The sequence below is a fragment of the Elephas maximus genome, chromosome 3, assembly GCF_024166365.1.
Source record: "Elephas maximus indicus isolate mEleMax1 chromosome 3, mEleMax1 primary haplotype, whole genome shotgun sequence".
In the NCBI taxonomy this organism is placed as follows: domain Eukaryota; kingdom Metazoa; phylum Chordata; class Mammalia; order Proboscidea; family Elephantidae; genus Elephas; species Elephas maximus.
Genome location: NC_064821.1, coordinates 6,426,625 through 6,453,783, shown reverse-complemented (window position 1 = coordinate 6,453,783; position 27,159 = coordinate 6,426,625). Strand labels below are relative to the sequence as shown.

At 55.5% G+C, this 27,159-nt stretch overlaps 1 protein-coding gene across 6 annotated transcripts in view; it reads right to left on the bottom strand.

Annotated features, from left to right (window-relative positions):
* NFIC (nuclear factor I C) overlaps window positions 1–15,433 on the bottom strand; it is an 86,731-nt gene extending 71,298 nt beyond the window's left edge. For 2 of the 6 annotated variants that reach the window (XM_049876374.1, XM_049876375.1), the window contains exon 1: window positions 6,102–6,247. In XM_049876374.1, the coding sequence (XP_049732331.1) occupies window positions 6,102–6,131 (30 nt within the window). In that variant the 5' untranslated portion in view covers window positions 6,132–6,247. Of the gene's footprint in view, window positions 1–6,101; window positions 6,251–15,332 lie in introns of those variants that run through there. The other 4 variants (XM_049876377.1, XM_049876376.1, XM_049876372.1 and 1 more) reach the window with 3 other exon arrangements.
* Window positions 15,434–27,159: the final 11,726 nt, after the last annotated feature.

Here is a 27,159-nt window from a genome sequence, read left to right as displayed (position 1 = left end):
GGGGGGGGGGCAGCATGTGCAAAGGCCCTGAGGCCAGACTGTTCCTAGTGTGTTGGAGAACATGGAGGAGTAGAGTAAAGAAGAGAGAGTGGAGGGAGATGAGGCCAGGAAAGGGACAGGGCCAGGGTGTGCAGGGCCTTGTGGCATTTGGGTAAACCAAGTCCAGAGAGTTAGAACTACCTGTCCTAAATCCAGAATTGAGCCCTGGATTTTCTAATTTCCCGCTCTATGCCTTGGTTTCTCCAGGAGGAGAATGGGGGCAGGCTGAGCCAGAGAGGGTAGGAGTGAGGGAGAGAGACGGAATAAAGCTGTGCCTGTTAGAAGATGAGCCTTTACTGAGCTCTCGGCTTTACTGAGGGAACCACCATTGCACCCACTGTCTGGAGGAGGGGACTGAGGCACCAAGCACTGAAGTTATGTACCCAAAGTCACACAGTCAGGAAGCAGTTAAGCTGGGACTCACACCTAGATCCCTCTAAGCTTGGACCTCCTGCCTGCCCCCCCAGCCTCACTCCAGGAACTACTGAGCACACGGCCTGGCCCCTGCCTGATCTCCCTGGCTTACATGTGGCTCCCTCACCATGCTTGGTCCTGGGTCACCCACCACCTCCTCCAGCCAAAGCAGCTGCTGGTCCTTCCCCACCACCTCGTCCTGCCTGTCTCCCCCTTGGGAGGGTACAGATTTTAACTGTTCTGTGCCCTAGCACAGAGCCCTGGCAGTGCAGTGGTTGAATGTTCAGCTGCTAACCAAAAAGTTGGCAGTTCGAATCCACCAGCCACTCCTTGGAAACCCTATGGGGCAGTTCTGCTCTGTCCTATAGAGTCACTAGGAGTCGGAATGGACTTGACGGCAACGGGTTTGTTTTGTTTTTGTGTGCCCTTACATCTAGATCAGGAAGGACGCAATCCCGTCCTCTGCGTAAGTTACCCCCAGTCATCTACTCCGCTTTACAAAGGATGTTGGTATCCACCTAGGTCCAGCCAAACTCAGGGAGACCCTGAACAGGGCTGAGCAGGGAAGAAAGACCAACAGAAAAAGCTCTCGGGGGTTGGGGTCTGGGTTTGGTGGGGTCACTGCTGTCCCCATCACCTGGCCCAGGGCCTGGCTCAGGCTAAGCAAATAGTGACAGAATGAAGGGAGGGTACGTTGGAAAATGCCTATGGGATGTTTAGCCCAACTGTTAATTTAGCAACTGTCGCAACCACAAGGGCACTTATTTGGTGCCTACTGTATACCAGGGACCAGGTGTTTAACCCAACTGTTGGTGGAACCACCACAATTGCAATAACACTTCTTTAGTGCCTACTGTGTATTTTTTTTGTATGCCAGGCACTGGATGTTTAGTCCAATGGCTAGTTTAGCAACAATCACAACCACAACAGCACTTAAGTGGCACCTGCTGGATACCAGGCAGGTGCTAAGGTTAAACCGTCTGAGGAAGGCAGGATTAGGACCACCATTTTACATGGGGGGACGGAGAGGGAGCGAGGCTCAGAGAGGCGGAAGTCCCTTCTCCCAACCAGCAGTCATTGATTCAGGGGACAGTCATTTGACAAACATTTATTGAACACCTCCTGTGTCCATGGCCCTGTGCTGAGAATCGCTGAGGTGTCCCGCCTCCCCAAATCCTCAGGCAGCCCAAGGAGTTGAAGGTGACTGTCACCTTCCTTTCATAGCGAAGAAACTGAGGCCCAGAGGGGCTAGGTCACCTGCCCAGAGTCACCCAGCTGGGAAAGAGGAGTCCTTGGCCCTGAACTTCCTAAGTAAGATTTTCACCCGTGTCTTAAGGACACCCTAGATCTCTGCCTCTGTGAGCCCCATTAGGGCGTGTCTGAGGCGGGGAGGGCTGTGGACTCCAGGCATGGGGGTCAATGAGTGTGCATGTCTGTGTGCTGACCGACACGCGTGTGCATGTATGCACGTGTGCAAGTGTGTGCGGCGCATGATTCTGTCTGTGTGTGGTTCGGGCCCAGGACGGGGGCCCTGCATTGTGTACCGTGGGGTCAACACACACGCAGGTGAGACGTCAGCACGTGTGTGTGTTGGCGTGAACATGTGCACGTGGGGGGGCTGGGCTGAGTGGGGCAGGGGGCCCGGCCAGGGACACAGCAGTGTTTCCTATCCATTTGGTATGAGATGGGAGGGTGGGCGACTCAGGCCGAGAGAGAGGGAGAGAGAGAGAGAGAACGCTGACTCGGCCAGAATCCCAGCTTTGTGATTTACAGGACTCCCAGACCGTCACGCTGAGGCACCTCCACTGCAGAGAGGGGGGAGGGAGAGACAGAGAGAGATGCTGAGACCAAGAGACACAGAGAGACAGAGGGGAGAGGGAGAGACAGAGATACTGAGACCCAGAGACACAGAGAGACAGAGGGGGGAGGGAGAGACAGAGAAGATACTGAGACCAAGAGACACAGAGAGACGGGGGAGGGAGAGACAGAGAGATACTGAGACCAAGAGACACAGAGAGAGGGGAGAGGGAGAGACAGAGAGAGATACTGAGACCAAGAGACACAGGGAGACAGAGGGGGGAGAGAGACACAGGGGTGGATGGAACCTTTTAGAGGAGCTGGTTGGAGGCCATCTGACCACAGGTGGGGGCTACATGGCAGGGGCACGGGGGGCGCCCCCCACCCAGATGTGGCTGAACAGCCAGTGGGAAGTGGCTGCAAACCCCCACCTCATCGGCTGCTCTGTGCTGCTCTCCGCAGGCTGTAGCCCTCTCTGGTCTTGGCTCCTCTCCCAGCCCTGAAGTATTAGGGACCCCCGATGTCAGCCAAGCCCTCAGTCCCCCTGAAGCCTACACCAGGCTCAGACCTCACTGCCTTGTGCACCCCCATGCCCACAGAAGGTGCTTAAGAAGAGCCGTTCAATCCAACCAAAGTCAGGGCCCCTCTCTCAGCCTCAGTTTCCCCCCTGGGAACAGGGCAGTAGGAAACGGGCCACCTGGAGTGGGAATGGGGTGAAGGAATGAAGGAGAAAATGAATGAATGAGGGAGGGGTGGTGCTGCGTGGCCTCGGCCCAGGCCCAGCCCACGGGCCAGGGAACCCTGGGTGCCGCAGCCAAGAGGGATTTGGCCCCAAACCCGGAATAACTAACGTGGCGGCGGGAGGGAGGAAGGGAGGGAGGAAAGGAGGGAGGGAGGAGGCCCGTTCCCGCCGGCAGGATTTATGGAAGTAACGGCCGCTCCACACAGTTCCTCTTAAGAGTAAAAGTGAAAAAGCGCTTGAGTCACCGCCGCACTGGGCACGGGGCTCCCAGGATCCTCCGGGCGCGGCGGGCAGGCCCGGGTGGCACAGGGCGGGCTGGCACCCAGCACCCGGCCCCCACTCCCTACCGGCCCGGCTCCCACCATGGATCCGGGTCGGATCAGCTAAAAGGGAGCTATTTTCGGTTGGGCTCAGGTTGTAAAATTAGCTGGGGAAGGGGGGGGGGGAAGAGATGGGGAGACAGAGAGAGACAGAGAGGGGAGAGATGGGGAAAGGCAGGGAGGGACTGAGAAGGAGAGGCAGGGAGAGACAGAGACAAAGAGGGGAAAGAGACAGACAAGGAGGGACAGAAACACAGGGACATGAGGAAAAAGACAGAGACACACCAGACAGGGACAGGAGAGCTAGAGAGCTAGAAAGAGACAGAGATGGGAGACAAGGAGAGACAAACACAGGGGGAAAAGGACGTGAGAGACAGGGAGAGAGGAACAGAGAGACAGCGAGAGACAGACAAAGAGACAGAAACATAGAGGGACAGAGATAGACTGAGACAGGAGAGTCAGAAAGAGGTAGAGATAAGAGACAGAGACTCAGAGAGATACAGAGACAGGGGAGATATAGAGAGACAAGGAGAGAGACACAGAGGAGAGAGAGAAATAGGAAGAGAGACACAGAGAAAGGGAGAGACAGACAAAGAGACAGACACAGGGTCTGAGGGAGACAGGGAGAGACAGAGATGGAGACATGTCAGAGAGAGACAGGGAAAGAGTGACAGAGACATAGGGTCTGAGGGAGACAGGAAGAGACAGAGATAGAAAGAGAGGGACCAAGCTGGGAGGAATGGGGGGTGATTAGGGAGACTGAGCCAGGCAGTCCAGGAGTTGGGGGGTCCCACCTCTGGCAGTCAGGGGCCATCTGGGCCCTCAGCAGGAAACCCTAGACCAGGCTGGGCTTGTGAAGGGCTGTGGGGACAATGTGAGGGTGCTGCAGGGCTTGACTCCAGGGCCTGGGCTAGTGAGATGGTAAGCAGAGAACGATGGGAAGCCCTCTGCCTTTTGGGACTCCCTGCCCAACCCGAGCCTGGAGCTCTCTGGTTCTCCCTGTCCCTCTGTCTGTCTTTCTGGCTCCTTGTCTCTCTTGCATACCACAACCCCGGGGTCTTTCTGAGCCTCCTGATTATTCCCTTTCTGCCAGGAGAAACCAACGCAGAGCCAGCACAGTGGCCAGTTTCCTAGGACCGGTGGGCGGGCGAGGCGAGGTTCTCACCACCACCTCCTCCCAGCAATGTGGATGGAGGCCTGTCTCCCGAGGAGGAGTCCTGATGGGGAATTCCAGGGCGCAGTGACAAAAGGCTGCCTTCCAACCTCTCGCCTGGAATAGTCTCCCCTCGTTCCTGCTGGCTCGGCAGGCCCCCTGCACGGCTCTCTCGAGCACAGCAGCAGGGATGGTGGAGGGGTTGGGGGCCCCCCAGAGCCACTTGGGCCATCCTGTTCTCCACAGAAGCCCAGAGACAGCCAGGCTGTCCAAGGTCACACAGCAACCGCCGCCTGAACCCTGGTTGCTCTTGGGGACCCTTAGGCGGGCTGGGTGATGAAGGTTGGCTGGCAATGCCTGCTTCAGAGGAAACCTTCAAAGCTGCCCAGAAGGGGAAACTGAGGCCCACAGAGAGACAGGCACTGGCCCAAGGTCACCAGGGGATCACAGGCAGGACAGGCCAGAGCCTCCTCAGCACCAGCTCCCACCTTCCACTGGGGGAGCCAAGAGCTCCCCAGTAATGGCTGCAGGGGACCAGTGAAGATCCTATTTGAATGGGGAGACCCCAGGAGCACGAAAGGAGGACCCCAGGCAGGGGCTGAGCTGGACCCCAAGATGCTCCTAACATGGTGCTCCTTTGGTCCTCACTTCACAGTTTAGAGGCCCCACTGTCTCCCTCCAAAATCTGCCTTCAACCCCTATCACTTGGGGAAACTGAGGCAGGAGCCCCACTGGTAAAATGGTTTAGCAAAATGGGGGTGGAAAGTAGAGCCTGAGGATCCCAGAGGGAGTTTGGTGGGAAGCCCTGGGGTACAGCCCCCTCTCCGCACACCCGCTCCTTGGTCCTTGCACAAGGGCTTGGCCTGGGACAGTCTGGGAGTGCGGCCAGGGGTGAGAGGCTACAGGAGGGGGTAGGGGCAGGTGCCGGCTGGCGAGGGCGTCCGCAGCGCCGCATTGGCCCAGCCAGACCCCAGTGCGCTGGGCCTCCGGCTCCTCCCGGCGGTGGCCGCTCAATACTCCAGAATCGATGCGGCGAAAATACCGGGACAGTGAGGGGGGGGGGGTAACCGAACCGGGACGTCAGTGCTCCCCCTCCCCCCACTCAAGCGCCTCCAACTTGACGCGCCCCCTCCCCCTCCACGCACACGTGGGCCAGTAATGGGGGGGAAGGCGGCTGAGGCCACGGCGGCGGGCAAGAGCCTGGGGGGGGGTCCCGGGGACGGCAGAGGGGTCCTCGTCTCTAGAGGCTCCAGTGTACAAGCAGAATCCCCTGGAGTCCCCTTAGGGGCAGCCGTGACCCAGGCCAGGGCTTCCCGCAGAGCTGTGCCCTGGCTGGGTTGGGGGGGGCGCCCCTAGACCTTCCCGAGTAGGAGGGGGGACGTCCCGAGAGGGTGGAAAGCGCCTACAGCCCGAGACCCCGCGAACCGGGGTACGAGGGTACGGGAAGAGGTCCTGCGCGTCGCACGGCGGGTGGGGCGGGGGTCCCAGGTGGGGACCGGGCCCAGCCCGCGGAGGGGGCAGCCGGGCCAGGGCGAGGGAGGCACGCGTGCCTTTTTCGTCCCGCCTCCTCCGGCTGCCCAACTCCGGGATGCAGGGGGCGCAGGGCCGGGACGCAGGGGCCGGGCCGGGGGCGTACCTGGGTCAGGCAGAGCGGGGACGAATACATCCCGGGCGCGGCGGGAGGCGCAGGGCCGGCCGGAGCGGCGCGCCGAACTTACTGAGTCATTTTTCCAACCCCCCCGCGGCCGCGGCCGGCGCTCTCCTCGCCGCCCGCCTCCTCCCTCGGTCTCTCTCCTCCCTCCCTCGCTCCCTCCCTCCCTCTCTCTCCCTTTCTCTGCGCCGCCCCTCTCTCTCCTCCCTCTCTCTTTCTCTCTCCCTCTCTCCCCCTCTGTCTCTGTCTCTCTCCCTGTCTCTGTCTCTCCTCCCTCTGGCAATCTCTCCCTCCCTCCCCCCAATTTCTTTCCCCTCCCACCCCAACCTTCAGAACCTCCCACTTCTCCACATCCAACTTTCAAAGAAACGAGGGAAAAAAGAGCGCGAGGATCCAACAAGGAGAGCCGCTGCCCGTCCCCTCCCGCACCGCCTCCCCTCCATGCCTTCCCGAACCCCCATCACTGCTATTATTTCGAAGGACGAGCGACCCGGGTCTGGGGACTGGATGGGACCAGCGAGCCGCGGATACCCCAAGCGCACCGGTCCCCCTGGGTCGCCCACCCCAGGCAAGCAGGCAGGGGGAGCTGGGCTGCTGATGGATACTTGGGGTCCTGAGTGGGTATTAAGGCCTCCCCCCCGCGCGCCCCGAGCTGGCCGGGAAGTTGGAGACACGAGCCAAGGGTGGGGGGGAGGAGGGAAAGAATGAAGAAGTGACGTGCGCAGAGGCCGGGCGCGAGCGCGCAGCTTTCCCTTAAAGATGTACGACCCGGGGTGCACGGTGCGACGTGGGTCCCCAACGCCTGTGCCTTCTTATCCGCTCCAGAGTCAGACAGGGGCTGCAATGCCCGCACTAGAGGGGTTTGGGTAGGAGGACCCCTCCTCTGTCCATAAGGGTCACTGTGAATAGGGAGTTGTTGTTAGGTGCCATCCGACTCAAAGCAACCCCATGTGACAGAGAGCCTGCAATCTTTACTGGAGCAGATTGCCAGGTGTTTCTCTCACGGAGCGGCTGGGTGGGTTCGAACCACCAACCTTTCGGTTAGCAGCCAAGCACTTAACCGTTGTGCCACCAGGAATCTCTCTCCTCCTCTCTAGTGCTAAAGGGGAACTGGGGGGTGCTTTGACCTCCCCCATAATGTCCACCCAGCTCCCCAGAAGAGGGATGGCATCTTGGCAGAACCTGGGACATGCTGGAAAAACCCTTGCAGCCTCTTCCTCCCTCCCCAGTACCCTTGCTCCCTAGAGTCTATTCTGACTCTTAGCGATCCTGTAGGACAAAGTAGAACTGCCCCACAGGGTTTCCAGGGAGTGCCTGGTGGATTTGAACTGTGCACCTTTTGGTGAGCAGCCAAACAGTACCCACTGCACTGGACCACCAGAGCCTCAGTAATGCGCCCATTTCACAAACCCAGAAGCTCAAGCCCTGGGAGTGGCCTGGCCCCACGCCATTTAGCACCAGAGCCCAATTTCTTACAGCTTCTTTTCGGATAACACACCAAGGGCTTGACCTCCCCAGAGGATGAGCCCCCAAGGTGCCAGATGGCTCTGGCCTCCCTCTCCCTTGCCTGCCCATTCACTCCCTGAACCCTCCCAACTTCAGGGAGGCTGCTGCAGCTGTTCTTCCCATGGTACAGGAACAAGCAACTGTGGGCGGTCGCTTCTGCCCATCCCCCAGAGGCTTGGTGTTCTTCCCTGTAAAATGGGCCAGCAATGTAGCCAGTTGGATGATAATGACAGTTAGCAGAGCTGTGACCTTCTGTCAAATGGCCACTGAGGCCTTCTTAGAAATCCTGAGGCCAAATGATACCCTCCCTCTAACCTGGGGAAAACCCCCAGCTGTCCTGAGCCCACAGGCATGGAAGACGCCAGCAGCCTGTCATCCTCCCGTGTAACAAGGAAGGATACCGAGGTTCAGAGAGCAGGAGTCAGGATCCAAAGGTTGGCTTTGGAGGCAGCAGGCACATCTGGGTCCCCACTGGCTCCCTGCTGCATGGGGGCAACGGCTATTTGAACAACGCTTAGCACATCGCAAGTGCTCCGTAAATGAGGTCTTTAATCCCAGTATGTAGCCATGCCCCTGGTAGTGCAAATGATTAAGCTGCTAAACAAAAGGTTGGCAGTTTGAGTTCACCCAGAGGTGCCTCAGAACAAAGGCCTGGAGATCTACTTTTGAAAAGTCAGCCTTGAAAGCCCTACGGAGCTCAGTTCTACTCTGACACACACGGGGTCCCCAGGAGTTGGCTTAACTCGATGATAACTTTGTTTTTTTAAACTGGTGTGGTTGTGGGGGGTGGATTTAAAAAAAAAATTTTTGTGCTTTAAGTGAAAGCTTACAAATCAAGTCAGTCTCTCAGACAAAAATTTATACACACCTTGCTATACACTCCTAGTTGCTCTCCCCCTAATGAGACGGCACACTAGCTGCTCTCCCCCTAATGAGACGGCACACTCCTTCCCTCCACTCTCTATTTTCATGTCCATTCAGCCAGCTTCTGACCCCTCTGCCCTCTCATCTCATCAGACAGGAGCTGCCTACGTGTCTACTTGAGCCAAGAAGCTCACTCCTCACCCGTATCATTTCCTATCCCATAGTCCAGTCCAATCCCTGTCTGAAGAGTTGGCTTTGGGAATGGTTTCTGTCTTGGGCTAACAAAAGGTCTGGAGACCATGACCTCCAGGGTCCTTCCCGTCTCAGTCAGACCATTAAGTCTGGTCTTTTTACAAGAATTTGAGGTCTGCATCCCACTGCTCTCCTGCTTAGGGGGTGGATTTTAAACCCCAGGATGGGGGTAGTGGTGTCTGGGAATCCAAATACCAACAAAACAAAAAGCAATGTTTATTTAAAAAAAATGCCATGAACACTTATAGGGTAGAATCCCAAATCCACAGACACTTAAAAGTTAAAGTGGACGTCAGACCACTCTCCCAGCTTGCAATGACCCTGAGGTTCTACCCCTTTTGCTGCTGGCAGTTCCCTCCACTTGGCAGATTTGGTTCATTTCTACTAGGGTTCCACTTGGGACCTCAGTTTCCTCATCTGTAAAATGCCAACAACAACAGGACACATCTCAGAAGACTGGGGTCAGAGCCCATGAGATGAGGTAACCTGTGTGACGGGTGGGTGGGGGGATAGCTGTTAGAACCTTCCACAAGACTACCGACAGCAACGCGTATCCCAGTTCAGGCGGGAGGAGCTGCCCCCAGCCCACGAAAGGCACCAAGCAGACCAGCTATGGTCCATGGTTGCTGTCTGAGTCTACATTTCCTCCAGGCAGTGGTGTAACCTCCATGTGCCTCAACTTTCTCTTCTCTGAAATGGGGGAGTGATGATCATTTCTGCCCCCTTGGGGTTGTGATGGTTAGAGCCACATCCAGCATCCAGTGGTTGCTGTAAAAAAGGGGGTGGGTTTGGACCCATGTGTGTCAGGGCCCTGAATGCAGGAGCGATTTCGTTCCTGGTATTTTGGAGTACAATTTGTTGCTCATTTGTTAAAAATTAAAATGCACGCTCCCTAAAACTCACCTTTTTTCCCCCTGTTGGAATTTTTATTGGAATTGGACTGAATCTGTGGGCCAATGTGAAGATCACTACGACCTTTTCAGGAGCCCTGGTGGTGCAGTTAAGGCTCAGCCACTAACCAAAAGATCAGCAGTTCGAATCTACCGGCCGCTCCTTGGAAACCCTATGGGCAGTTCTACTCTGTCCTGTGGGGTCACTGAGTCAGAATCCACTCAACGGCAAGGGGGTAACATCTTTTAAATATTGAATACACCAAAACCCAAACCAAACCCGTTGCCATGGAGGCGATTCCAATTCATAGTGAATCTTACAGGACAGAGGAGAACTGCTCCACAGGGAGAACTCAGTCTTAAGCTTCTCTGTAACTGTAAATGCCGCCTATAACACAAATGCGCAAAATGTGAGAGAGCCGCCATGTCCCTCTGTGGAGGACCAGTCTGACAATCCAGGTATGGGCCCAGCCCAGGATACTACACAGCTGGATAAAAGAACAAGGGGTCCTATCTAGAAATGTCTCCAAGGGATATCTAGGGGCAAGCAAGCTGTAGACCAGGGTTTCCCAGCCTTGCCACTGCTGACATGGGGCTGGACCCTTCGCTGGGGGAGGGGGGGAGGGGGCATCGTGTGCACCGTAGGGTGTTGAGCAGCACACCTGGCACCTACCCCCTCGGTGCCAGTTGTGACAACCACAAATGTCCCCAGGCATTGCCACATGTCCCCTGTTGAGTACTACTGGTATAGAACCACCATTGTAAACCAAGATGTTATTTAAGATATTTTGAAGAATACACATGTATCCTTTCTAAGAATACCTAGATATCCTTTATAAGAATACACATGTATCTTTTATAAGAATATACATGTATCCTTTATAAGAATACCTATGTAGCCAAAGCTGTGTAATAGATATATTTACCACAAGGACAAAAAAAAAAAGAGTAGTTACGGAGGCTGCTTATGTACAAATAAACACCTCATGGGATTTGGTTCCTTGGTTTGGAGGTTGAGGGTCATGGTCTCAGGGGACACCCCAGTTAACTGGCCTAGTAGTGTGTTCAGTGCTTCTGTTCTCCCTCCTAGTTCCTTGCTTAGGGCCTGCGGTCTTACAGGCTTGCAGGCGGCCATCCAGGGCACAATTGTTCTCTATTCACCTGGAGCAACAGAGGAGGGAGGGGAGTCAGGAACAGGAGGAGGACAGGGAATGTGTCACTAACTGGCTCCAGGAACAACTGCCTCCTTTGCCACGAGACCAGGAGAACTGGATGGTGCCCGGCTACCATTACTGAACATTTCTATCAAAGAGTCTATAGAAAAATCCTGATCAAAATGCAAAGCAGAATTTCAAATTCTAATAAGATCTAGACTTTCTGGAGCCATGGAAGGTGGAGGAACCCCTGAAGCTATTGCCCTGAGATAATCTTTAAACCTTAAAACCAAAAATATCCCCTTGAAGTCACCTTATCTAGGAAAAAAGATCTGCCTTGAGCACTGTGCTCTTTTAAGAACTATCTATATGGGATCAAATTGACAAGAGCAACTCAAAAGATGAGATATGACCCTTAGGGGGTAGTGAGTTTATGTTAATGAGGGAAGAACGATCAGGAAAGGAGGGTGAGAACGGTTGCACAACCCGAAGAATGTAATCCACGTCACTGAATTGTCCATGGAGACACTACTGAATTGGTGTGTGTTTTGCTGTGTATATTCTCAACAAGAACAACAAAATAAAATTTAGAAAGAATGTTTTAATCTCTTAAAAATGGGGAAAAAAAGGACACCTATGTACCCTTTATAAGATACTTATTCTTTGTAAGAATATTTATCATGGATCGCTTACCAGTGTATAGACAAAACTCTGAATAGTAACAGGGCTTCCTGGGGTGGGGTCTCGCCCTGGGTTGGAGCTGATACAGATATAGGAGTTTTTACTGTGGATACTTTTGTATCTTCTTTGTATGTTCCCCAATGGCTTGTGTAAGGAGAAAACAAACACACTTTTACAAAGTGAATGGAATTCACAGCACTCAGCAGGGTGGATAGGAAACCACCCACAAGATAACTCCTCAGCCACAGCCTCCACCGAGCTGAGGATCCAAAGGCACCTGCATGCATTAGGCAAACAGCTCCACGCGGACGACGCACAGGGGCCGGGCCTTGTGCAAAACCTTCATGAATGCTAGGCTGTGACTGTGCCACCTCTCCGTGGCCCCCACATCAGATCCTGTGTCATTCCATTATACAGATGAGAAACTGAGGCCAGGAAAGGGACATTAAGGCCATGGGTCATGGGGAGGTCAAGGTAGGTTATGACCCTAGGTTGTACAGACACACCCAGATGCATAGTCACAAAGGCACCCAGACACACACACTGACACCCAGACTTAGACAGACACACACAACACGCACAGTGATACACATGGATTTCCCCAGGACTGGCTCAGAGAGCAGCACATGGTGACGCCCAGTCACATAAAGCACACAACCACAAACACAACAGCCTCTCAACTCCCCACAATACACCTGTGCACAGCCACACAGTACATAAGTGCCCCACACAAGTGTATGCACAACCATGAAACAACCCATACACACTTGCTCATAACACACACTATACTCCCACACAATACCTACTTCCAAGCCTCACGCACACCCTTGAGCAGAGCCCCTGGGAGCACTGACACATGATCACCACGTTCTCAGCCACACACACACACACACACACAGAGTTAGGCACACCCCTTCCTCTCACAGCCAGCCCCACCAACTCCCCCCAGTGCAGTCCTGTGCCTGCCTGACCCCCTAGACACCTGGCACTGGTAGGGCAGTGATGTGGCAGTCTTCCCCATACGTTCAAGGGTATGTGTGTGTGCGTCTGTGTATTTGTGCCTGTGTGTGGGTCTATGTGAGTCTATGTGTCTTTCTGATTCTGTGCAATGCATGGGTCTGTGTCTGTGTGTGACTGTGTGCCATGTGTGGGTCTGTGTCTGTGTTATACATGGGTCTGTGTGTGTTGTGTGTGGGTGTCTGTATGAATCTGTGTCTCTGTTTGTCTGCATACTGTGTGTGCTGCGAGTCTGTGTGACCGTGTCTCTGTGTGTATGTGTCTATATTTGTGTGTCTGTGTGTGTCTGAGTGTGGATCTATGTGGCTGTGTATGTTCTGTGTGGGTCTCTCTGTATCTGTGTGAGTCTGTGTGTGTCTGTATTAGTTTGTGGGTCTCTGTGGGTCTCAGAGTTGGTCTGTGTGTTGTGTGTGGACCTTGTGTTGTGAGTCTGTATGTGTGTCTTTATGACTCGGTATTAGTGTGTCTCTGTTGGTCTGTGTGTGTTGTGTGGGTCTTTGTGTGTGTCTGTATGACTATGTATTAGTTTGTGTGTCTCTGTGGGTCTAAGTATTGGCCTGTGTGTCTTGTGTATAGGTCTGTGTGTGTCTGTGTGAGTCTCTGTGTGTGTCTGCATTAGTTTGTGTGTCTCTGGGGGTCTGAGTGTGGGTCTGTGCGTGAGTCTGTGTTTCTGTATGTGATGGTGTATGCCATGTGTGTCTGTGTGTCAGTGTGTGTACATCAGTGCAGAGACTTATGCATATGTGTGGTTATGAACGTGTATTGTGAGGGTGTGTGATGGGTGTGTGCTTGTGAGTGTGCATATGTGTCTGTGCCTGGCTGTTTGCAAGGCAGCGAGTGGGGACAGGAGGCTGCCTTCCTGTGCCTGAGTGAGGGTGTGTCTGGCAGCATAGGGGTGTTGTGTGACCAAGCACTGCCAATGGGTTTGTGTGAAGATGAGGGTGGTCAGAGGGTCCTGGCGGGGGGGAGGTCATGGGCCTGTGTGACCCGGTGTGTCAATGTGGGACCTATTTTCCTTGCCTTCTCCCAAACCCCCCAAAAGTGTGGGGGTGAAGGGGGTTAAAGAAAAAGCAAAGACTATGCCTGGCCTTGGGGTTTTTATATTTATAAAATTATATAAAACTCGCTGGGGTAGGGGGCGGGGAGTGCAGAGGGGATTCCCCGGAGATGAGAAAACAACTCTTTGTAGGGGGACGAGGTGGTAGGTCATGGCACCCTTTGGGGCTCTGGTCTGGAGGTGAGACGGTCTCCTTGGCCATCCCCCTGGGCCTTGCCTAGCCCCTCGTGCTTCTGAAGCCACCCGCCCCTCTCTGCCTCCCCAGGGCAGGAGGGGACCCCCGCACCCCGACCGCCCCGCCCCCTCGGGGCAGGTCCCACGCGCACGCGCAGCTTCCAGTGAGCAACGTCGTGTCCCGGCGCCACCTCGCGCCAGAACCTCTAGCCAGGACCACTTGGGGCCTTGCAGATGGGGGACCCCAAGGTAGAGGGGAGTGGAGGGGACCTCAATGTGAGATGAGAGGACGAAGCTTTGGCATTGTAGAGGAAGCACACCCCCTCCCAGCCCAGGTCACAGGAGAGAAGGAACTTGGGGGGGGGCGGGGCGGAGGGAGTGAAGACTCACCCTCAGGGACAGCCACTCAGCGCCACAGAGGCACACAAGAGTCACAGGCACACAGCGACACCCAACATCCCCTGGGAACGCGCCAGCACTACACAGTTCCCCAGTCACCGGCAACCCCTCGACCGCCACACACTCACTCAGGGATTACCCCCCAGTCACCTAGGGACTTGGCACAGTCGCAGAGGGGCCCATCACAGCCCCGGGGACACACAACACAGACCCACCGAGACGTACAGTACCGTCACCCGGTCACCCAAAGACACACACCGACCCACTGCCACACCACAGAAAAAGCTTTCACACACACACACACCCCCCACACCACAACACACACAAGCACGTGGATGCGCAGATATACCACAGACACATAAAGGAGAAGACCCCGGGTCCCTGGGACCCCCGGACCCGGGACAGGTACAGGACGACCGCGCTGCCCAGATACACAAACACTCCTATGGACTTCCGCGCTGACCTGCAGGTCGCAGGGAGCCCCAAACGCACCCTTCGAGGTGCAGACCCTATCGATGCCCCAGACTGGACCCCGGATCCCCAAGTGACGCCACTGACGTCCCCGAGCCCCGGTGCCCTCCTGTGCCGGGACCCCGCGCCGGCGGCGGGCCGGGGGCGGGCCGGCAGGCCCGGCGGCGGTCCCTGCGCAGTGCCCGGCGCGGCCGCCAGCCCGACTCCAAGTTCAAGGCGCCCGGCGGCGGCGGCCGCGCTCTCCGCCCCTCTTCGCAGCGGCCATTTTCCGCTAGCTGGCGCGCCGCGCTCGCCCGGCCGGGGCACCAGCGCCTGCCGCGCCGCGCCCCGCCCCGCACCGCCGGGCCAGCCGCCCCCTCCCGGGTCCGGGCGTCCCGCCGGCTGCGCGCTCGGGGGTCGTGCGCCCGGGACCGCGCCCTCAGCCTCGGGCCTGCAGGGGAGGGGGTGGGGGCTGCCGGGGGGCCTCTGGGGCGCCCCCCCTCCCCGCCAACTCCGCAGAGCCAGCGCGGGGTCCCCCACTCGGGGTCCCCCGGCTGCGCCCCGCGCGCCAGCTCCGCCCCCAGCCGGGGGGTGGTAGCGGGCGGGGGTCCAGCAGCGGCGGCTGCGGCGGACGGGGGGGGTCCCCGCATCGAGCCCCTCCCCCGGGCGGCCCGCACCCCCCGCCCCCCCAGACCTGGCAACTTTCGCTCGGAGCCCACGCACCACCCCAAAAACTCCCCGGGCGAAAACGAAAGTGGGGGCGGCGACGTACCATGGCGCTGCTGCGAGGAGGCGAGGCCGGCGCCGGAGGAGCGCGCTCGGTGCCCGGCGAGGGGGGGGGGCCGGAGGCGGCGGCGGAGGCGGGCGGAGGGCGCGGGGGAGGCGCGGGCGCGGGGGAGAGGAGGGGAGGGGGAGGGGGCCTCCCGCCTGCCCCGCCCGCAGGACCCTCCCCTCGGCCCGCCCCCAGCCCCGCGCCGCCCGCGTCTCAGGCGGCTCCGCGTCCGGGCTCGGGCTGCGGCTCCATCCCCGGCCCGGCCCGCGCCAGGGAGGCCCCGGAGTGGCAGGGCGCGGGTCCCGGGAGGGCTCGCTGCGGAGGGAGCGGATCCTCCTCCCGCGCGGCGCGCGCGTGCTCACACACGCACATGCACACACGCGGGCGCACACAGGACACACGCACACACATGCACACATGCACGCACACAGACACACGCAGGCTCGGGGACACTGGCGGGCCGGGCCTTTTCGCGGCCACACAAGGCCCACCTACGCGTGCAGACCCCAGGGGATCACAAACAGACGTAGCCTGACACGGGGGGACCCACGCTCCCGGCCTGCAGAATGCCACAGACGAGGACGCCCACTCCTGGCTGCTGGGGCACCCAGGCACGCCGGAGCCCACATACTCCGCGCCTCTGCGGGTGTCACCCCGGCACTCACACGAACTGACCCACTCCCTCCCCCAGGTCGTCTCCCTAGGGGCCCGGGCCTGTGGGGACAGGTGCCCCCAGGTACGCACAGTCACACACACGAACAACAGGGAGAAGGGGACACAGAGACTCAGACACCAGGGGGCAGGGGTCACCTGGGGGTCCCGCGGGGGCTCCAGGCGGGGGCGGGGTGGGCGCGGTGGAGGGGCAAAGACCCCTCCCGGATCCAGATTAATTGCTGCACCTCCGCAGCGGGGGAGGGGCCGGGCCGGGCCGGGCAGGTCAGCGCCCCCGCCCCCTCTGCGCAGGCCGCTGCGGCCTGGGACACGGTGCCGCAGCACCCCCCAAGCGATCTCCGCAGTCCCCCTCCTCTGGCAGCCGCAGAGTAGGCGCCGCCCCCTCTCCCTTCCATCTCAACCTCTGCGTAGGGTGCAGGCGGGGAAGGGTCTGCGTGGTGGGGGGACGGGGAGCTTGATGGAGCCTCGCGAATGGAGTGATTCTCTTCTCCTTCTGTCTGTCTTTCCCCCTGCCTACCCCCACTCCTTTGTACCAATCGCCCTCCAGTGAGGTTCCAGGAATTCAGGGGCCTCTTTAGGAAAGCGGCTTCCTCCTCCCCAAGGGGGGACCCCAGGGTTCAGGGTGGGGTCAGGCCCTGGACCTCTCTGAGTCTGGGGGCTTCCTTCTGGAGGTGATTCTGTGGATCTGGGTAGGCTGCTGGGTCCCACCTGCATAGCAGGTGTTCAGTAAATACTGGCTACACATATTTGGTGGTACAGAAGGTTTGCACTCAACCACTAACTTGAAGGCTGCTGGTTCAAACCCACCCAGGAGTGCCACGGAAGGAAGGCCCAGCAATCTGCTTCTGAAACGAGTAAGCAAGAAAACCCTTCGGAGCTCAGCTCTACTCTGTCACACACTGGGTCACCATGAGTCAGAATCAACTCCACTGCATCAGATTTGTCTTTTGGGTTTACACTATATACACCTCACCCAGCCCGGGAGCCTCACTCTGTGCCTGGCGCCTTAGACGCTGAGGGCGTCTCATTTGACAAGGCATATGCATCTCCCCCATTTTTCAGATGAGAAAACTGAGGCTCAGAGTAGGGAACTCACTTACCCGAGGTCGACTAGCAAATCAGGAGCCTTCCCTGAGCAGCCTAATGCTCACCCTTTCCCCGGCGATTCTCCCATGAAGGTGGGGCAGGGGAGGTCCTGGAGGCTGCCTCTCCTCCCACCCACCTGACACCAAAAGGAAGTCGATGGGTTCTCTGGCCTTGGTGAGGGAAGGGTTAAATGTGTTAAAGACCCTCCTCCTCTTCTCATAGCCCTTCTCTAATCAGCCTCCTTTGATAATCCCAGGGTTGGAATCCTCAGTCCCTCCCTTGCCTCTGGGAATTAGGTACCTGGGAGGCAGGGAGGGGGGATGAGTTGGTAGTAGCCAGGCTGGGATGGAGGGCCAGAGGGCAGGAATGGGGAGCACAGAGGCAGCTGAACCCAGGGCTCAGCTTAGGGGTCTCCGCCCACTATTTTCCCCTTGAACTCCCCCCTCCCAGCCAGAAGGGAATTGTACCTCGAGGACAGAGAGGTTTAAGGACCAGTGTTCCCTTCCCACCAGAACTCAGTATCCTGGGCCTGTGGGGCATCACAACGGTCATGGTAGCAGGGGCAGTACTAAGCACTTTGCATGAACCACCTGACCTAGCAGCCCTGGGAAGTGCTGTTACCTCCATCCGCATTTCACAGATGAGGATACAGAGGCTCAGAGAGGATTAGACATCTGCCCAAGGCCACTCAGGTGGTAAATGGGGACAGCTCTCAGGAGCATACCTTCCTGACCAAGAATCTCCTGATTTTAGCACCTTTTGCAATCTGCATAAGAATTTCCCCAATCCCCTTAGCCCTGTTCCTTTTCTATGCAAGTGACCTCTTCCCTCTTGCGTTTTAATATAAGCCTCAAGAAGAAGGGAGCCACTGGGTGACACAAACAGCTAAGTGCTTGACTATTCGCCAAAAGCTTCCTGGTTCAAACCCACCTGGAGGCACCTCAGAAGAAAGGCCTGGCAATTTGCTTCTGAAAGGTCGCAGCTTTGGAAACCCTATGGGGCACGTCTACTCTGCACACACGGGGTCATCCTGAGTCGGAATCAACTGTATGGCAACTAGAAACAACATCATGAAGAAACCAGGCACCACCTTCGACGTTTTGCTTAGAACACCCCTCAGCTCAAGTATCTAAATTCGTCCCTCACAAATTCTGCTTTCCACATAACCAAAACGTCTGTTGCCGTCAAGTCGATTCCGACCCACTGTGACCCTAAAGGACAGAGTAGAACTGCCCCATAGGGTTTCCAAGGAGCGTCTGGTGGATTCGAACTGCTGACCTTTTGGTTAGCAGCTGTAGCTCTTAACCACTGCACCACCAGGGTTTCCCTCCACATAATAGTAAGACACAATTCAGCTCATTTCTGCCGTTATATAACAAAGACACCCTTTCTCTGGATGTGTCTGCCTGGAGCTTTCTCATTTAGAACATTCCCAAGAGGCAGAGTAATTGACAAGCATATCAAAAATGTCCGGCCTTAGAGAGACCCAGGAAAGGTGAACAAACAGCAAAGACGTACCGTGAGTTGGTGCTCATTGAGTGCGTAAAGGTTTTTAAACTGATAATGCCCAGTGCGGGTGCGGATGTGGTGAAAACAGCCATTTCCATAAATTACTTGGGGGTGAGCGTACGTGTGAATTGGTAAGCAGTTTGGCAGCGCGCAGGGGATGACTAAGACAAGTTCAGACATTTCCATCCAACTTCCAGGAGTCTGTCATGAGAAGGCAGTGGTGGTTGGCTGGTAGAATTCTTGCTTTCCATGCAGGAGACCTGGGTTTGACTCCTGGCCAGTACACGTCATGCTCAACCACCACCCGTCTGTCAGTGGAGCTTTCAGACTAAGACAGACTAGGAGGAGAGGCCTGGCAATCAACTCCCCAAAATCAGCCATGATCCAAACCTCAACCAGTAATGAGGATGGCATGGGACCAGGCAGCCCCGAACCAATTTTTGTCCCTGTTGAGGAATCATGCTGTAAACAATGGTATAGCCTTCTAAAAGAATGCAATACAACCTTTTAAAAAGTTCCAATAAAGAAAAAGAAAACCACTCAAAAGAAAAATGTAAAAAAGGCATGAACAGGCACTATTATGGGTTGAATTGTGTTCCTCAGAAAGATATGTTGAAGTCCTAACCCCTGTACCTGTGAACATGACCCCATCTGGAAACAGGGTCTTTGAAAATATTATCACTTAGGTTAACATGAGGAGTAAGGTGGGTCCTAATCCTGTATGGCTGGTATCCTCATAAAAGAGAAGAGACATAGAGACAGGAAGACAGGGAGAATGCCAGTTGATGCTGCGGCTGCAAGGTGAGGAACACCTGGTGCCGCCAGAAGCTAGAGAGAGGCGTGGAACGGCTTCTCCCTCAGTGCCCTCAGAAGGAACCAACCCTGCTGACACCTGGATTTCATTCAGACTTCTGGATTCTAGAACTGTGAGACAATACATTTCTGTTGTTTAAAGGCACCCACTTTGTGGTACTTTGTTATGGCATTGCTTGGAATCTAAGACACCAATCTCATTAGGAAATACACAAGACCACGATGTGACCCCATTTTACCCCATTTCACTGCCCTTGAATTTAGAATGTCCATCAACACTAGACATTGAAGAGGCTGTTAACCCAAAGGGCTCTACAAGACTGCTGTCAGGCGTGCCAATTGGGGCAACTGCTTTGGAAAACAGACCGACAACAATCACAACGCTGAACATGCATGTGCTACATAACATAGCCTTTTCTCTCCCAGATAAATAAGAAACCATTGCTCGCTGACCCAGGAAACATGCCCTAGAATGCTCATCACTGTGCCATGCAAAAGGCAAAAAGCAGCAACGACCAAAAGGTCCATCGCTGAAAGAATGAGAAATGCATTGTGGGAAATTCCTCCAATTCAGCAGAAGCAGTGCTCTCCAGCCACAGGCAAAAAACACGAGCGGACCTAGCAACAGAAAATGGAGTCCAAGGGGAAGCCCCCAAATACTAACATGGCCTGAAAACCTCTTTATGAAGTTAAAGTAATTATAACAAAACAACATTCTTTTGAGCAAACCATATTTGAGATACCATGATGTTTAAGCAAGGGAATGATAAACACCAGATTTAAGAGTAGCCGAAGATCTTGTAAAATCTCATTTTTAAAAACAATCATAAATATATCAGGGTTTCTCACCCGATAGAGACTAATCTGAAAAATGCTTTATGGATGGAAAAAAAAATTGCTGAATGATAAAGACATACTTTCTTGCATTTATATAAAAAACTTAAAGTCATATAGCACTTGTTGTTGGGACGCAAAGTGGAAGGAAACACTGCCTGGTCCTGCATCACCCCCATGGTTGGCTGCAGGTCAGACGATTGCGGTCCACGGGGTTCTCAGTGGCTGATTTTCAGAAGTAGATTGCCAGGCCTTTCTTCCTACTCTTAGTCTGAAAACTCTGCTGAAACCCATTCAGCATCTTAGCATCACGCAATCCTCCACTGACAGACGGGGGGTGGCTGTGCATGAGGGGCACTGGGTGGGAATCAAACCCACGTCTCCCACATGGAAGGCAAAAATTCTACCACTGAATTGCCACTGCCCTCAGAAACTTTATGGACACCGAAGTGTGAATTTTGCATAGTTTGCACATGCCACAAAATAGTCTTCTTCTTTTGATTTCTTGCAACCATTTAAACATGTAAAAGCCATTCTTAGGTAAAGAGCTGTACAAAAAATCCCACCCACAGGAGGTAGTTTGCTGACCCCTGAGTTAACTCATTACCACAGTCCTATTATCCTTCCCATCTTACAGAGGAGGAAACAGAGGCACAGAGAGGTTGAGAGACTTGCCCCAGGACACACAGCCAGTACGTGGCAACCCTGGAATTTGAATCTAGGCAATCTGCCTACAAAGGAGCCCTAGTGGCGCAATGGTTATGCACTCAGCTGCTAACTAAAATGTTGGTGGTTTGAACCCGGCCAGTGGCTCTGTGGGAGAAAACCTGGTAATCAGCTCCAGTAGATTACAGCCCCAAAAAACCCTATGGGGCAGTTCTACTCTGTCACATGGGGTCACTATGATTCAAAATCAACTCGATGGCACCTAACAGCAATAGTCTGGCTCCAAAGCCCACCTTCATAATCCCCAGATGGTCCTACCTTCTAGCTCTTAGCTGTGAAAAGGGGCAGAAAAAAAAGAGGGGAACAGAACAGGAGGAAAGAGGGTCAAAATCACCACAGTGGCTGATGCTGGCTGATTTTTCACCCTGACATGCTTTTTTCTCCTTTTCCAAGTTTTTGCGGGAGGCATTATAATCAAGGAGCCCTGGTGGCACAGTGGTTGAGCCCTTGGCTGCTAATGGCAAGGTTGGCAGTTGGAACCCAGCAGGGCGCTCCAAGGGAAAAGATGTGGCAGCCTGCTTCTGTAAAGATTACAGCCTTGGAAACTCCATGGGGGAAGTTCTAAAGGGTCCCTAGGAGTCAGATTCAACTCCATGGCAAAAGGTATTATTATAATCGGGGGGAACCCCCAGTTCACAACAGAAGCCACTGTCCCTGCCTTCCCAGAACTTTCTCAGCCCTCAGACAACTCCTCTGCAAACCATCTTCAATCCCCCTTGGTACTCCAGAGCCCTGGGAGGTGAGTGGTAGCAGGTATCATTATCCCCATCTTATAGATGAGAAAATTGAGGCCCATGGGTGGTGCTGAAACAGTAATAACAGCCTACGCTGTGTAGGCAGTGCATCAAGTGGTTTCTCGGCTATTATCTCCTTCGTGGCACAAACAGCCCCTGAGGCAAGCAGGGGTTCCTTTATCAGCCCGTTGGAGAGAGGAGGTGGCAGTTCGCGTCCAGAGAGGGAAATGACTTGCCCAGGGTCACACAGCAGGTAGTGGGCGTGGCCAGATCTGCAGAGATCATGCCCCCAACAGTGGGCTCTGCGACAAGGCAGGGGCCCCAGCATCCAGGCTTCCCCCCAAGATTTCCAGGGCAAAGAGCCAACAGCCAGGTTAGATGCATCCAACCCATCTCACGTTGCGCTGGGCTTCCTTCATCATGGCCTCTGCTCCATTTATCTGTCTCCAGCAGGGGGCAGAGTTCCCACCGTGTATTCCCTGTGTTGTGTCCCTTGTCCAGGATTTGGATTGATCCTGTCACGAATGGGATTCCCAAGGCCAGAATGAGGGTGAGGAGAGTGAGGCGCTCACCTCGGGTGCAAAACTTAAGGAGAAACACCGAAAACCTCAGTCATCAAGATAAATCCTCTTTGAATGCGATATTGTATTTTCAAAAATCAGAATCGGTGCGGAAATCAGCATAGTGTTCCCTCTGCCTGGGACACTCTTCCCCCAGCATATGAGGGTTTAAATAAAAAAATAGCATCAGTATGCCTGATTTTTCTTTTGGCCCCAGGCTTCTACATGGCTTCTCACAGTCCTGTAGGTCCAGGGGGACCAGAAACCAGCCCCAAGGGGACCTGAAGAGGCGGGTGGGGATAGGGATTCTAGGCAGAGGCAACAGCCTAAGCTGACATCTGGTGGCTGGGAAGCCTTTTGAGCAACTAGTAGGAGATGGGGCCTCGGTAGCCAGAAAACAAGGCCGTGAAAGTCAAGTTTAATGCCCACTGAGGGGGCTGCCCTTTTCCTCTTCTGCAAAATGTGGGGCTGGGCGTGGACAGTGAGGAGTCCCCGATCCTCCTGTCCTGCCACCCCTCCCCCAGCTCCCAAGCATGGAGCCAAGAGTGATTTTCAGGACGAGCCTGGCCAAGGCTTAGCTCCAATCCCTTCTCCTGCCAGCAGCTCTCTCTCCTCCTTTGGATTCTGACGGAAAGGAAAAACAAACAAAAAAAAAACACCTCTCCCTCCGCCACCACCGCTGCCGGGAGGAATTTGACATGGCAGCAGGCCCAGGTCTCCACCCTCCCCCTCGCTGGCTTCTGCCAAGTGTGACGTGGCCAGACCGGGGGACCCTCGGAGGATGTCACCCCCTGCTCTGGGCACAGAGGTGCAAAGGGGCTCAGTGCCTTGGTTTCTCCCCCTGGGAGGCCATAGGCTGCTCCAGGGACCCTCAGTTTCCTCCAGGGCTCGGCTCAGCCTCCCCCGCCCTCGCCTGTGACCATCTGATTGGCATTGAAATGCTCAGCACTGGGGTTTCGTTGGCAAAGATATTCTGGATCAGAGGAGCAGGGATTCGGGGCCAGAAATGGAGGAGGGTGTGCTCTCCTGGGCCTCGGCTCTTCCAGACAACGTGAACTGAACTTCTGGGATGGACGGGGGCCTGAGATCCCAGCACGTCTGCACACACTGGCATAGATCTGTCTCTTCCATTTTGGAACAACTTCTCGCACAAGCCATAACCAAAGTGCAGCCAACCCCATGGCCAGGGCTCCCTGGGCCTTGAAACTCCCCCCCCACCCCATGCATTGCAGGGCCTTGGGAATCATGATTTAATGCGAGAAGCATTGATACCCTGAGATTCCACCTCAGTCTGTGACTCTCCAAGATGGGCGAATGTCAGTTTTACTTTTATTTGGACAGGAAATATCTCCCCTTTTTTCTGTGGCTGGTGGCCCTAGAGACCTGTATCTAGGCCAGAGCCATGCCCAGCGCGGGTGCCCAGGGCTGCAGCGGGCCTGGCTCCACCCTGATGAGCTACGTGACCCAGGCATGGCCCTGCCCCTCTCTGAGCTGAGCTGGAATTCCCCCTTCTCCTAAACAGGAGCTTTGAACAGTTACAGTGAGTGCTAAGGAGGCTGTAGGTCAGTGGGTCTCAACTGGGGCCAGTCTGCCCCCAGAGGACACTCAGCAATGTCTGGGGACATTTATGGTTGTCATGACTGGGGGGGGTGCTACTGGCATCAAGTGAGTGGAGGGAAGGGATGCTGCTCAAAACTCTACAGTGCACAGGAAGGCCCCACATCAGAGAAGAATCCAGCCGCACATGTCAGTAGTGCGAGGGGGGAAGCCCTGTGTTAATTATTTTGAAAAAAAAAAAAAATTGAGTTTGATCCCTACCTCACACCATAACCCAGAATAAATTCCCACTGCGTCCACTGGTGTAAATCAGGGTGACCCTCCAGCTCCTGTGATTTCCCTCCTTTCTCCTCCCCACTAAGTGTGTGGATTTAAACATGGACAGCATCTTAGGAAGTCAGTAGGTCAGATGATTATGGGACACAAAGTCTCTTGGAGGTCATCGAAATCCTCTAACCCAGGGGTCCTAACTGGGGCAGTTCTGCCCCCCAGAGGACACTGGGCAATGTCTGGGGACATCAGTGGGTGTCATGACTGGGAGGGGGGTGCTACTGGCATCAGTGGGTAGAGGCCAAGGATGCTGCTCAACACCCTACAGTGCCCAGGACAGCCCCACCCCAGAGAAGGATCCAGCCCCCAATATTCACAGTGCCAAGGTTGGGAAATTGGTCTTGAGAGGGATGGGAGACATCCCAGGACAGGAGATACAGGTGGGGTAACATGGAGGAGACCCATTTCCCTGAGTCAAATCCAGGGAGTTACTCCCTTAAAAGGAACAAGAGTGGGAGGGGTTTGAGTCCCTATCTATCACCTCCTTGTGGTATCACTGTTATTTTATTATTACACAATTTCTTGCCTGGTGCCAGTTACTGTCCCTCCCTGAGCCAACGTCAAATGGAGCATGGTGATGGGGGCCAGACACCTACTATGGGGTGGCTGCTGACCCCGTTCTTTACCTTCCCATCAACTTGCCAGAAATTATTATCACTCCCCCATTCGATGGATTAGGAGACAGGGGGCCAGAGAGGGAAAAGATCTTGCCCCAAATTTCAGAAACTTTGGGTGGCTTATCACATCCCTCAGCTCTCTAAAGCCCTTCATGGTTTCCTATCGCCTTCAGGATGACAAAGTCCTCCTGTAGCCCACTAGGCCCTGCACAACCTGCCCCACCGCCTCTTTCCCTGCCCTCCTCCTCTCTCCCCCTCACTCACCCTTCACGGGCCTCTTGGCTTTTCCTCCAACTCACCAGGCATGGTCCCGCCTCAGGGCCCTTGGACCGGCTGTTCCCTGTCTGAATCCCCCTTCCCCAGGCACCCACATAGTTCCTTGCCCTCACCTCCTTCCTCTCTACCCCTGGATCACTCTGTTCCAGCCACATGGGCCTCCTGGCTTTTCCTCCAACTTGCCAGGCATGGCCCTGCCTCAGGGCCTTTGCATAGACTGTTCCTTCTGCCTGGTACACTCTTCCCCAGACTACCCAAAACCAAAAACAAACAAACAAAAAAAACCTAGTGCCGTCAAGTCGATTCCGACTCATAGCGACCCTATAGGACGGACTAGAACTGCCCCGTAGAGTTTCCAAGGAGCGCCTGGCGGATTTGAACCGCCGACCCTTTGGTTAGCAGCCATAGCTCTTAACCACTACGCCCCCAGGGTTTCCCCAGACTCTCCAACGTGGCTCTTTCCCCACGTCTGCCTTGTTTGTCTTTACATCCTCAGTGGCTACCACGTGGTAGGTGCTCCATAAATGTTGACAGAGTGACTCACTGAACTTTTAAGCATAATTCTGACTCTCATAAAGTGGTAGCAATTGGGACGCCCCGAAACCAACCCTTTAAGTCACCGTATCAGGAAGCACTAACGGAAGGACAGAAGGACATTGGGAACGGACAAAAGAGCGCGGAATTTGGGACAGAAGGAACCCACCCCGGAACCCTTTGCATTGGGCCAATGGGCTTCCATCGACTTAGCCTGTGGGCGGGGCCTGAACCATGGCGGCATTCTCATTGGCCAAAACCTACTGAGCCATCTTCCGATAGGCCAGGAAGCGGGGCGAGGGCTCCAGTTGGGCCCGTCTCTCCAACTGCCAAGAGCATGCCTGGGATTCCACCATTTGTCCCGGTGCCCAGTTCTGGGGTGCAAAAAGCAACTTCTCCTTGTGGTGCCCGCGGGGCCGAGGCAATGGCAGTGCCCAGGCATGCCAGGGGGCCGCTCTCAGATCTTGTAACCATGGCATGCTCTGGGCTCCTTCTGCCAGTTCTTGCAACCCTGCCACGACCGAGGTGCTCTGGGCTCCTTCTGCCAGTTCTTGCAACCCTGCGGTGACCGGGGGGTGCTGAGCTGCGCACCTATCCCCGGGTAGGCCCAGAGTCATGCCCAGCGCGGGCGCCTGGGGCGGGCCTGGCTCCACCCCAATGTGCTGCGTGACCCAGGCAGGCCCTGCCCCTCTCTGAGCCAGAATTCCCGGCTCTGCTAAAAGGGACTTTCAAACAGTTGCAGTTGGCGCAAGGCCTTAGCTCAGTGGTTCTCACCGGGGCGATGCTGCCCCCAGGGGACACTTGGAAACTTTTGGGGACATTTGTGGGCGTCACAGCTAGAGGGGGAGGGCTACTGGCGTCAAGTGGGTGGAGGCCAGGGATGCTGCTCAGCACCCTACAGTGCAGAAGATGGCAGATGCAGCCTCCGTGTCAGCAGTACGGGGCGGAGGGCGGACAGAGCCTACTGTGGAGGGTGACCAGCTTTGGAAACGGATGTGGTGTATGTATGAGGAAGGGTTGAGCGAGCAGTACTATTGACTCAACAAACACTGACCTGCTCCCATAGGCCAGGCCCTGGCAAGTGAGGCGAGATTCATTTATGCTCACAGCATCAGTGGCCGGCGGGAACAGTGAACCCCTGACAGGCTAACCGTGTACCTTCTATGTGCCAGTCCCGGTCCCTGCGTCTTCAACTTCCCCTCAGACCATCTCACAGGTGTGCAGGCTGAGGTACCTGCCTGGCCTCACAGTGACCCCGAGTCCAACCTAGTCTCCAGTCTGCCCCAGGCTCTCTGCACTCTGCACAGTGACCACTGTACCCGCTCCCCAGGTGGCCCGGGGTTCAACAAGAGCATGCAGTTGGTGCTCCATAAATGCGCCTGTGTTGGATGGGGGCAGAGGGGAGCAGGAAGTTTGCTGTCCAGCCTGGGATGGAGAGAAGCCTGTTCACACCCCTGGAGGCCAGCATCTACTCTTATTAGTGGGTGCCTGGGCTCTGGTGGTGTTAAATGTTTGGCTGACACTCCTGCACGTGGGTGTAAAAAACCGGTAGACAGACATCTTCACCACCATCATCCTC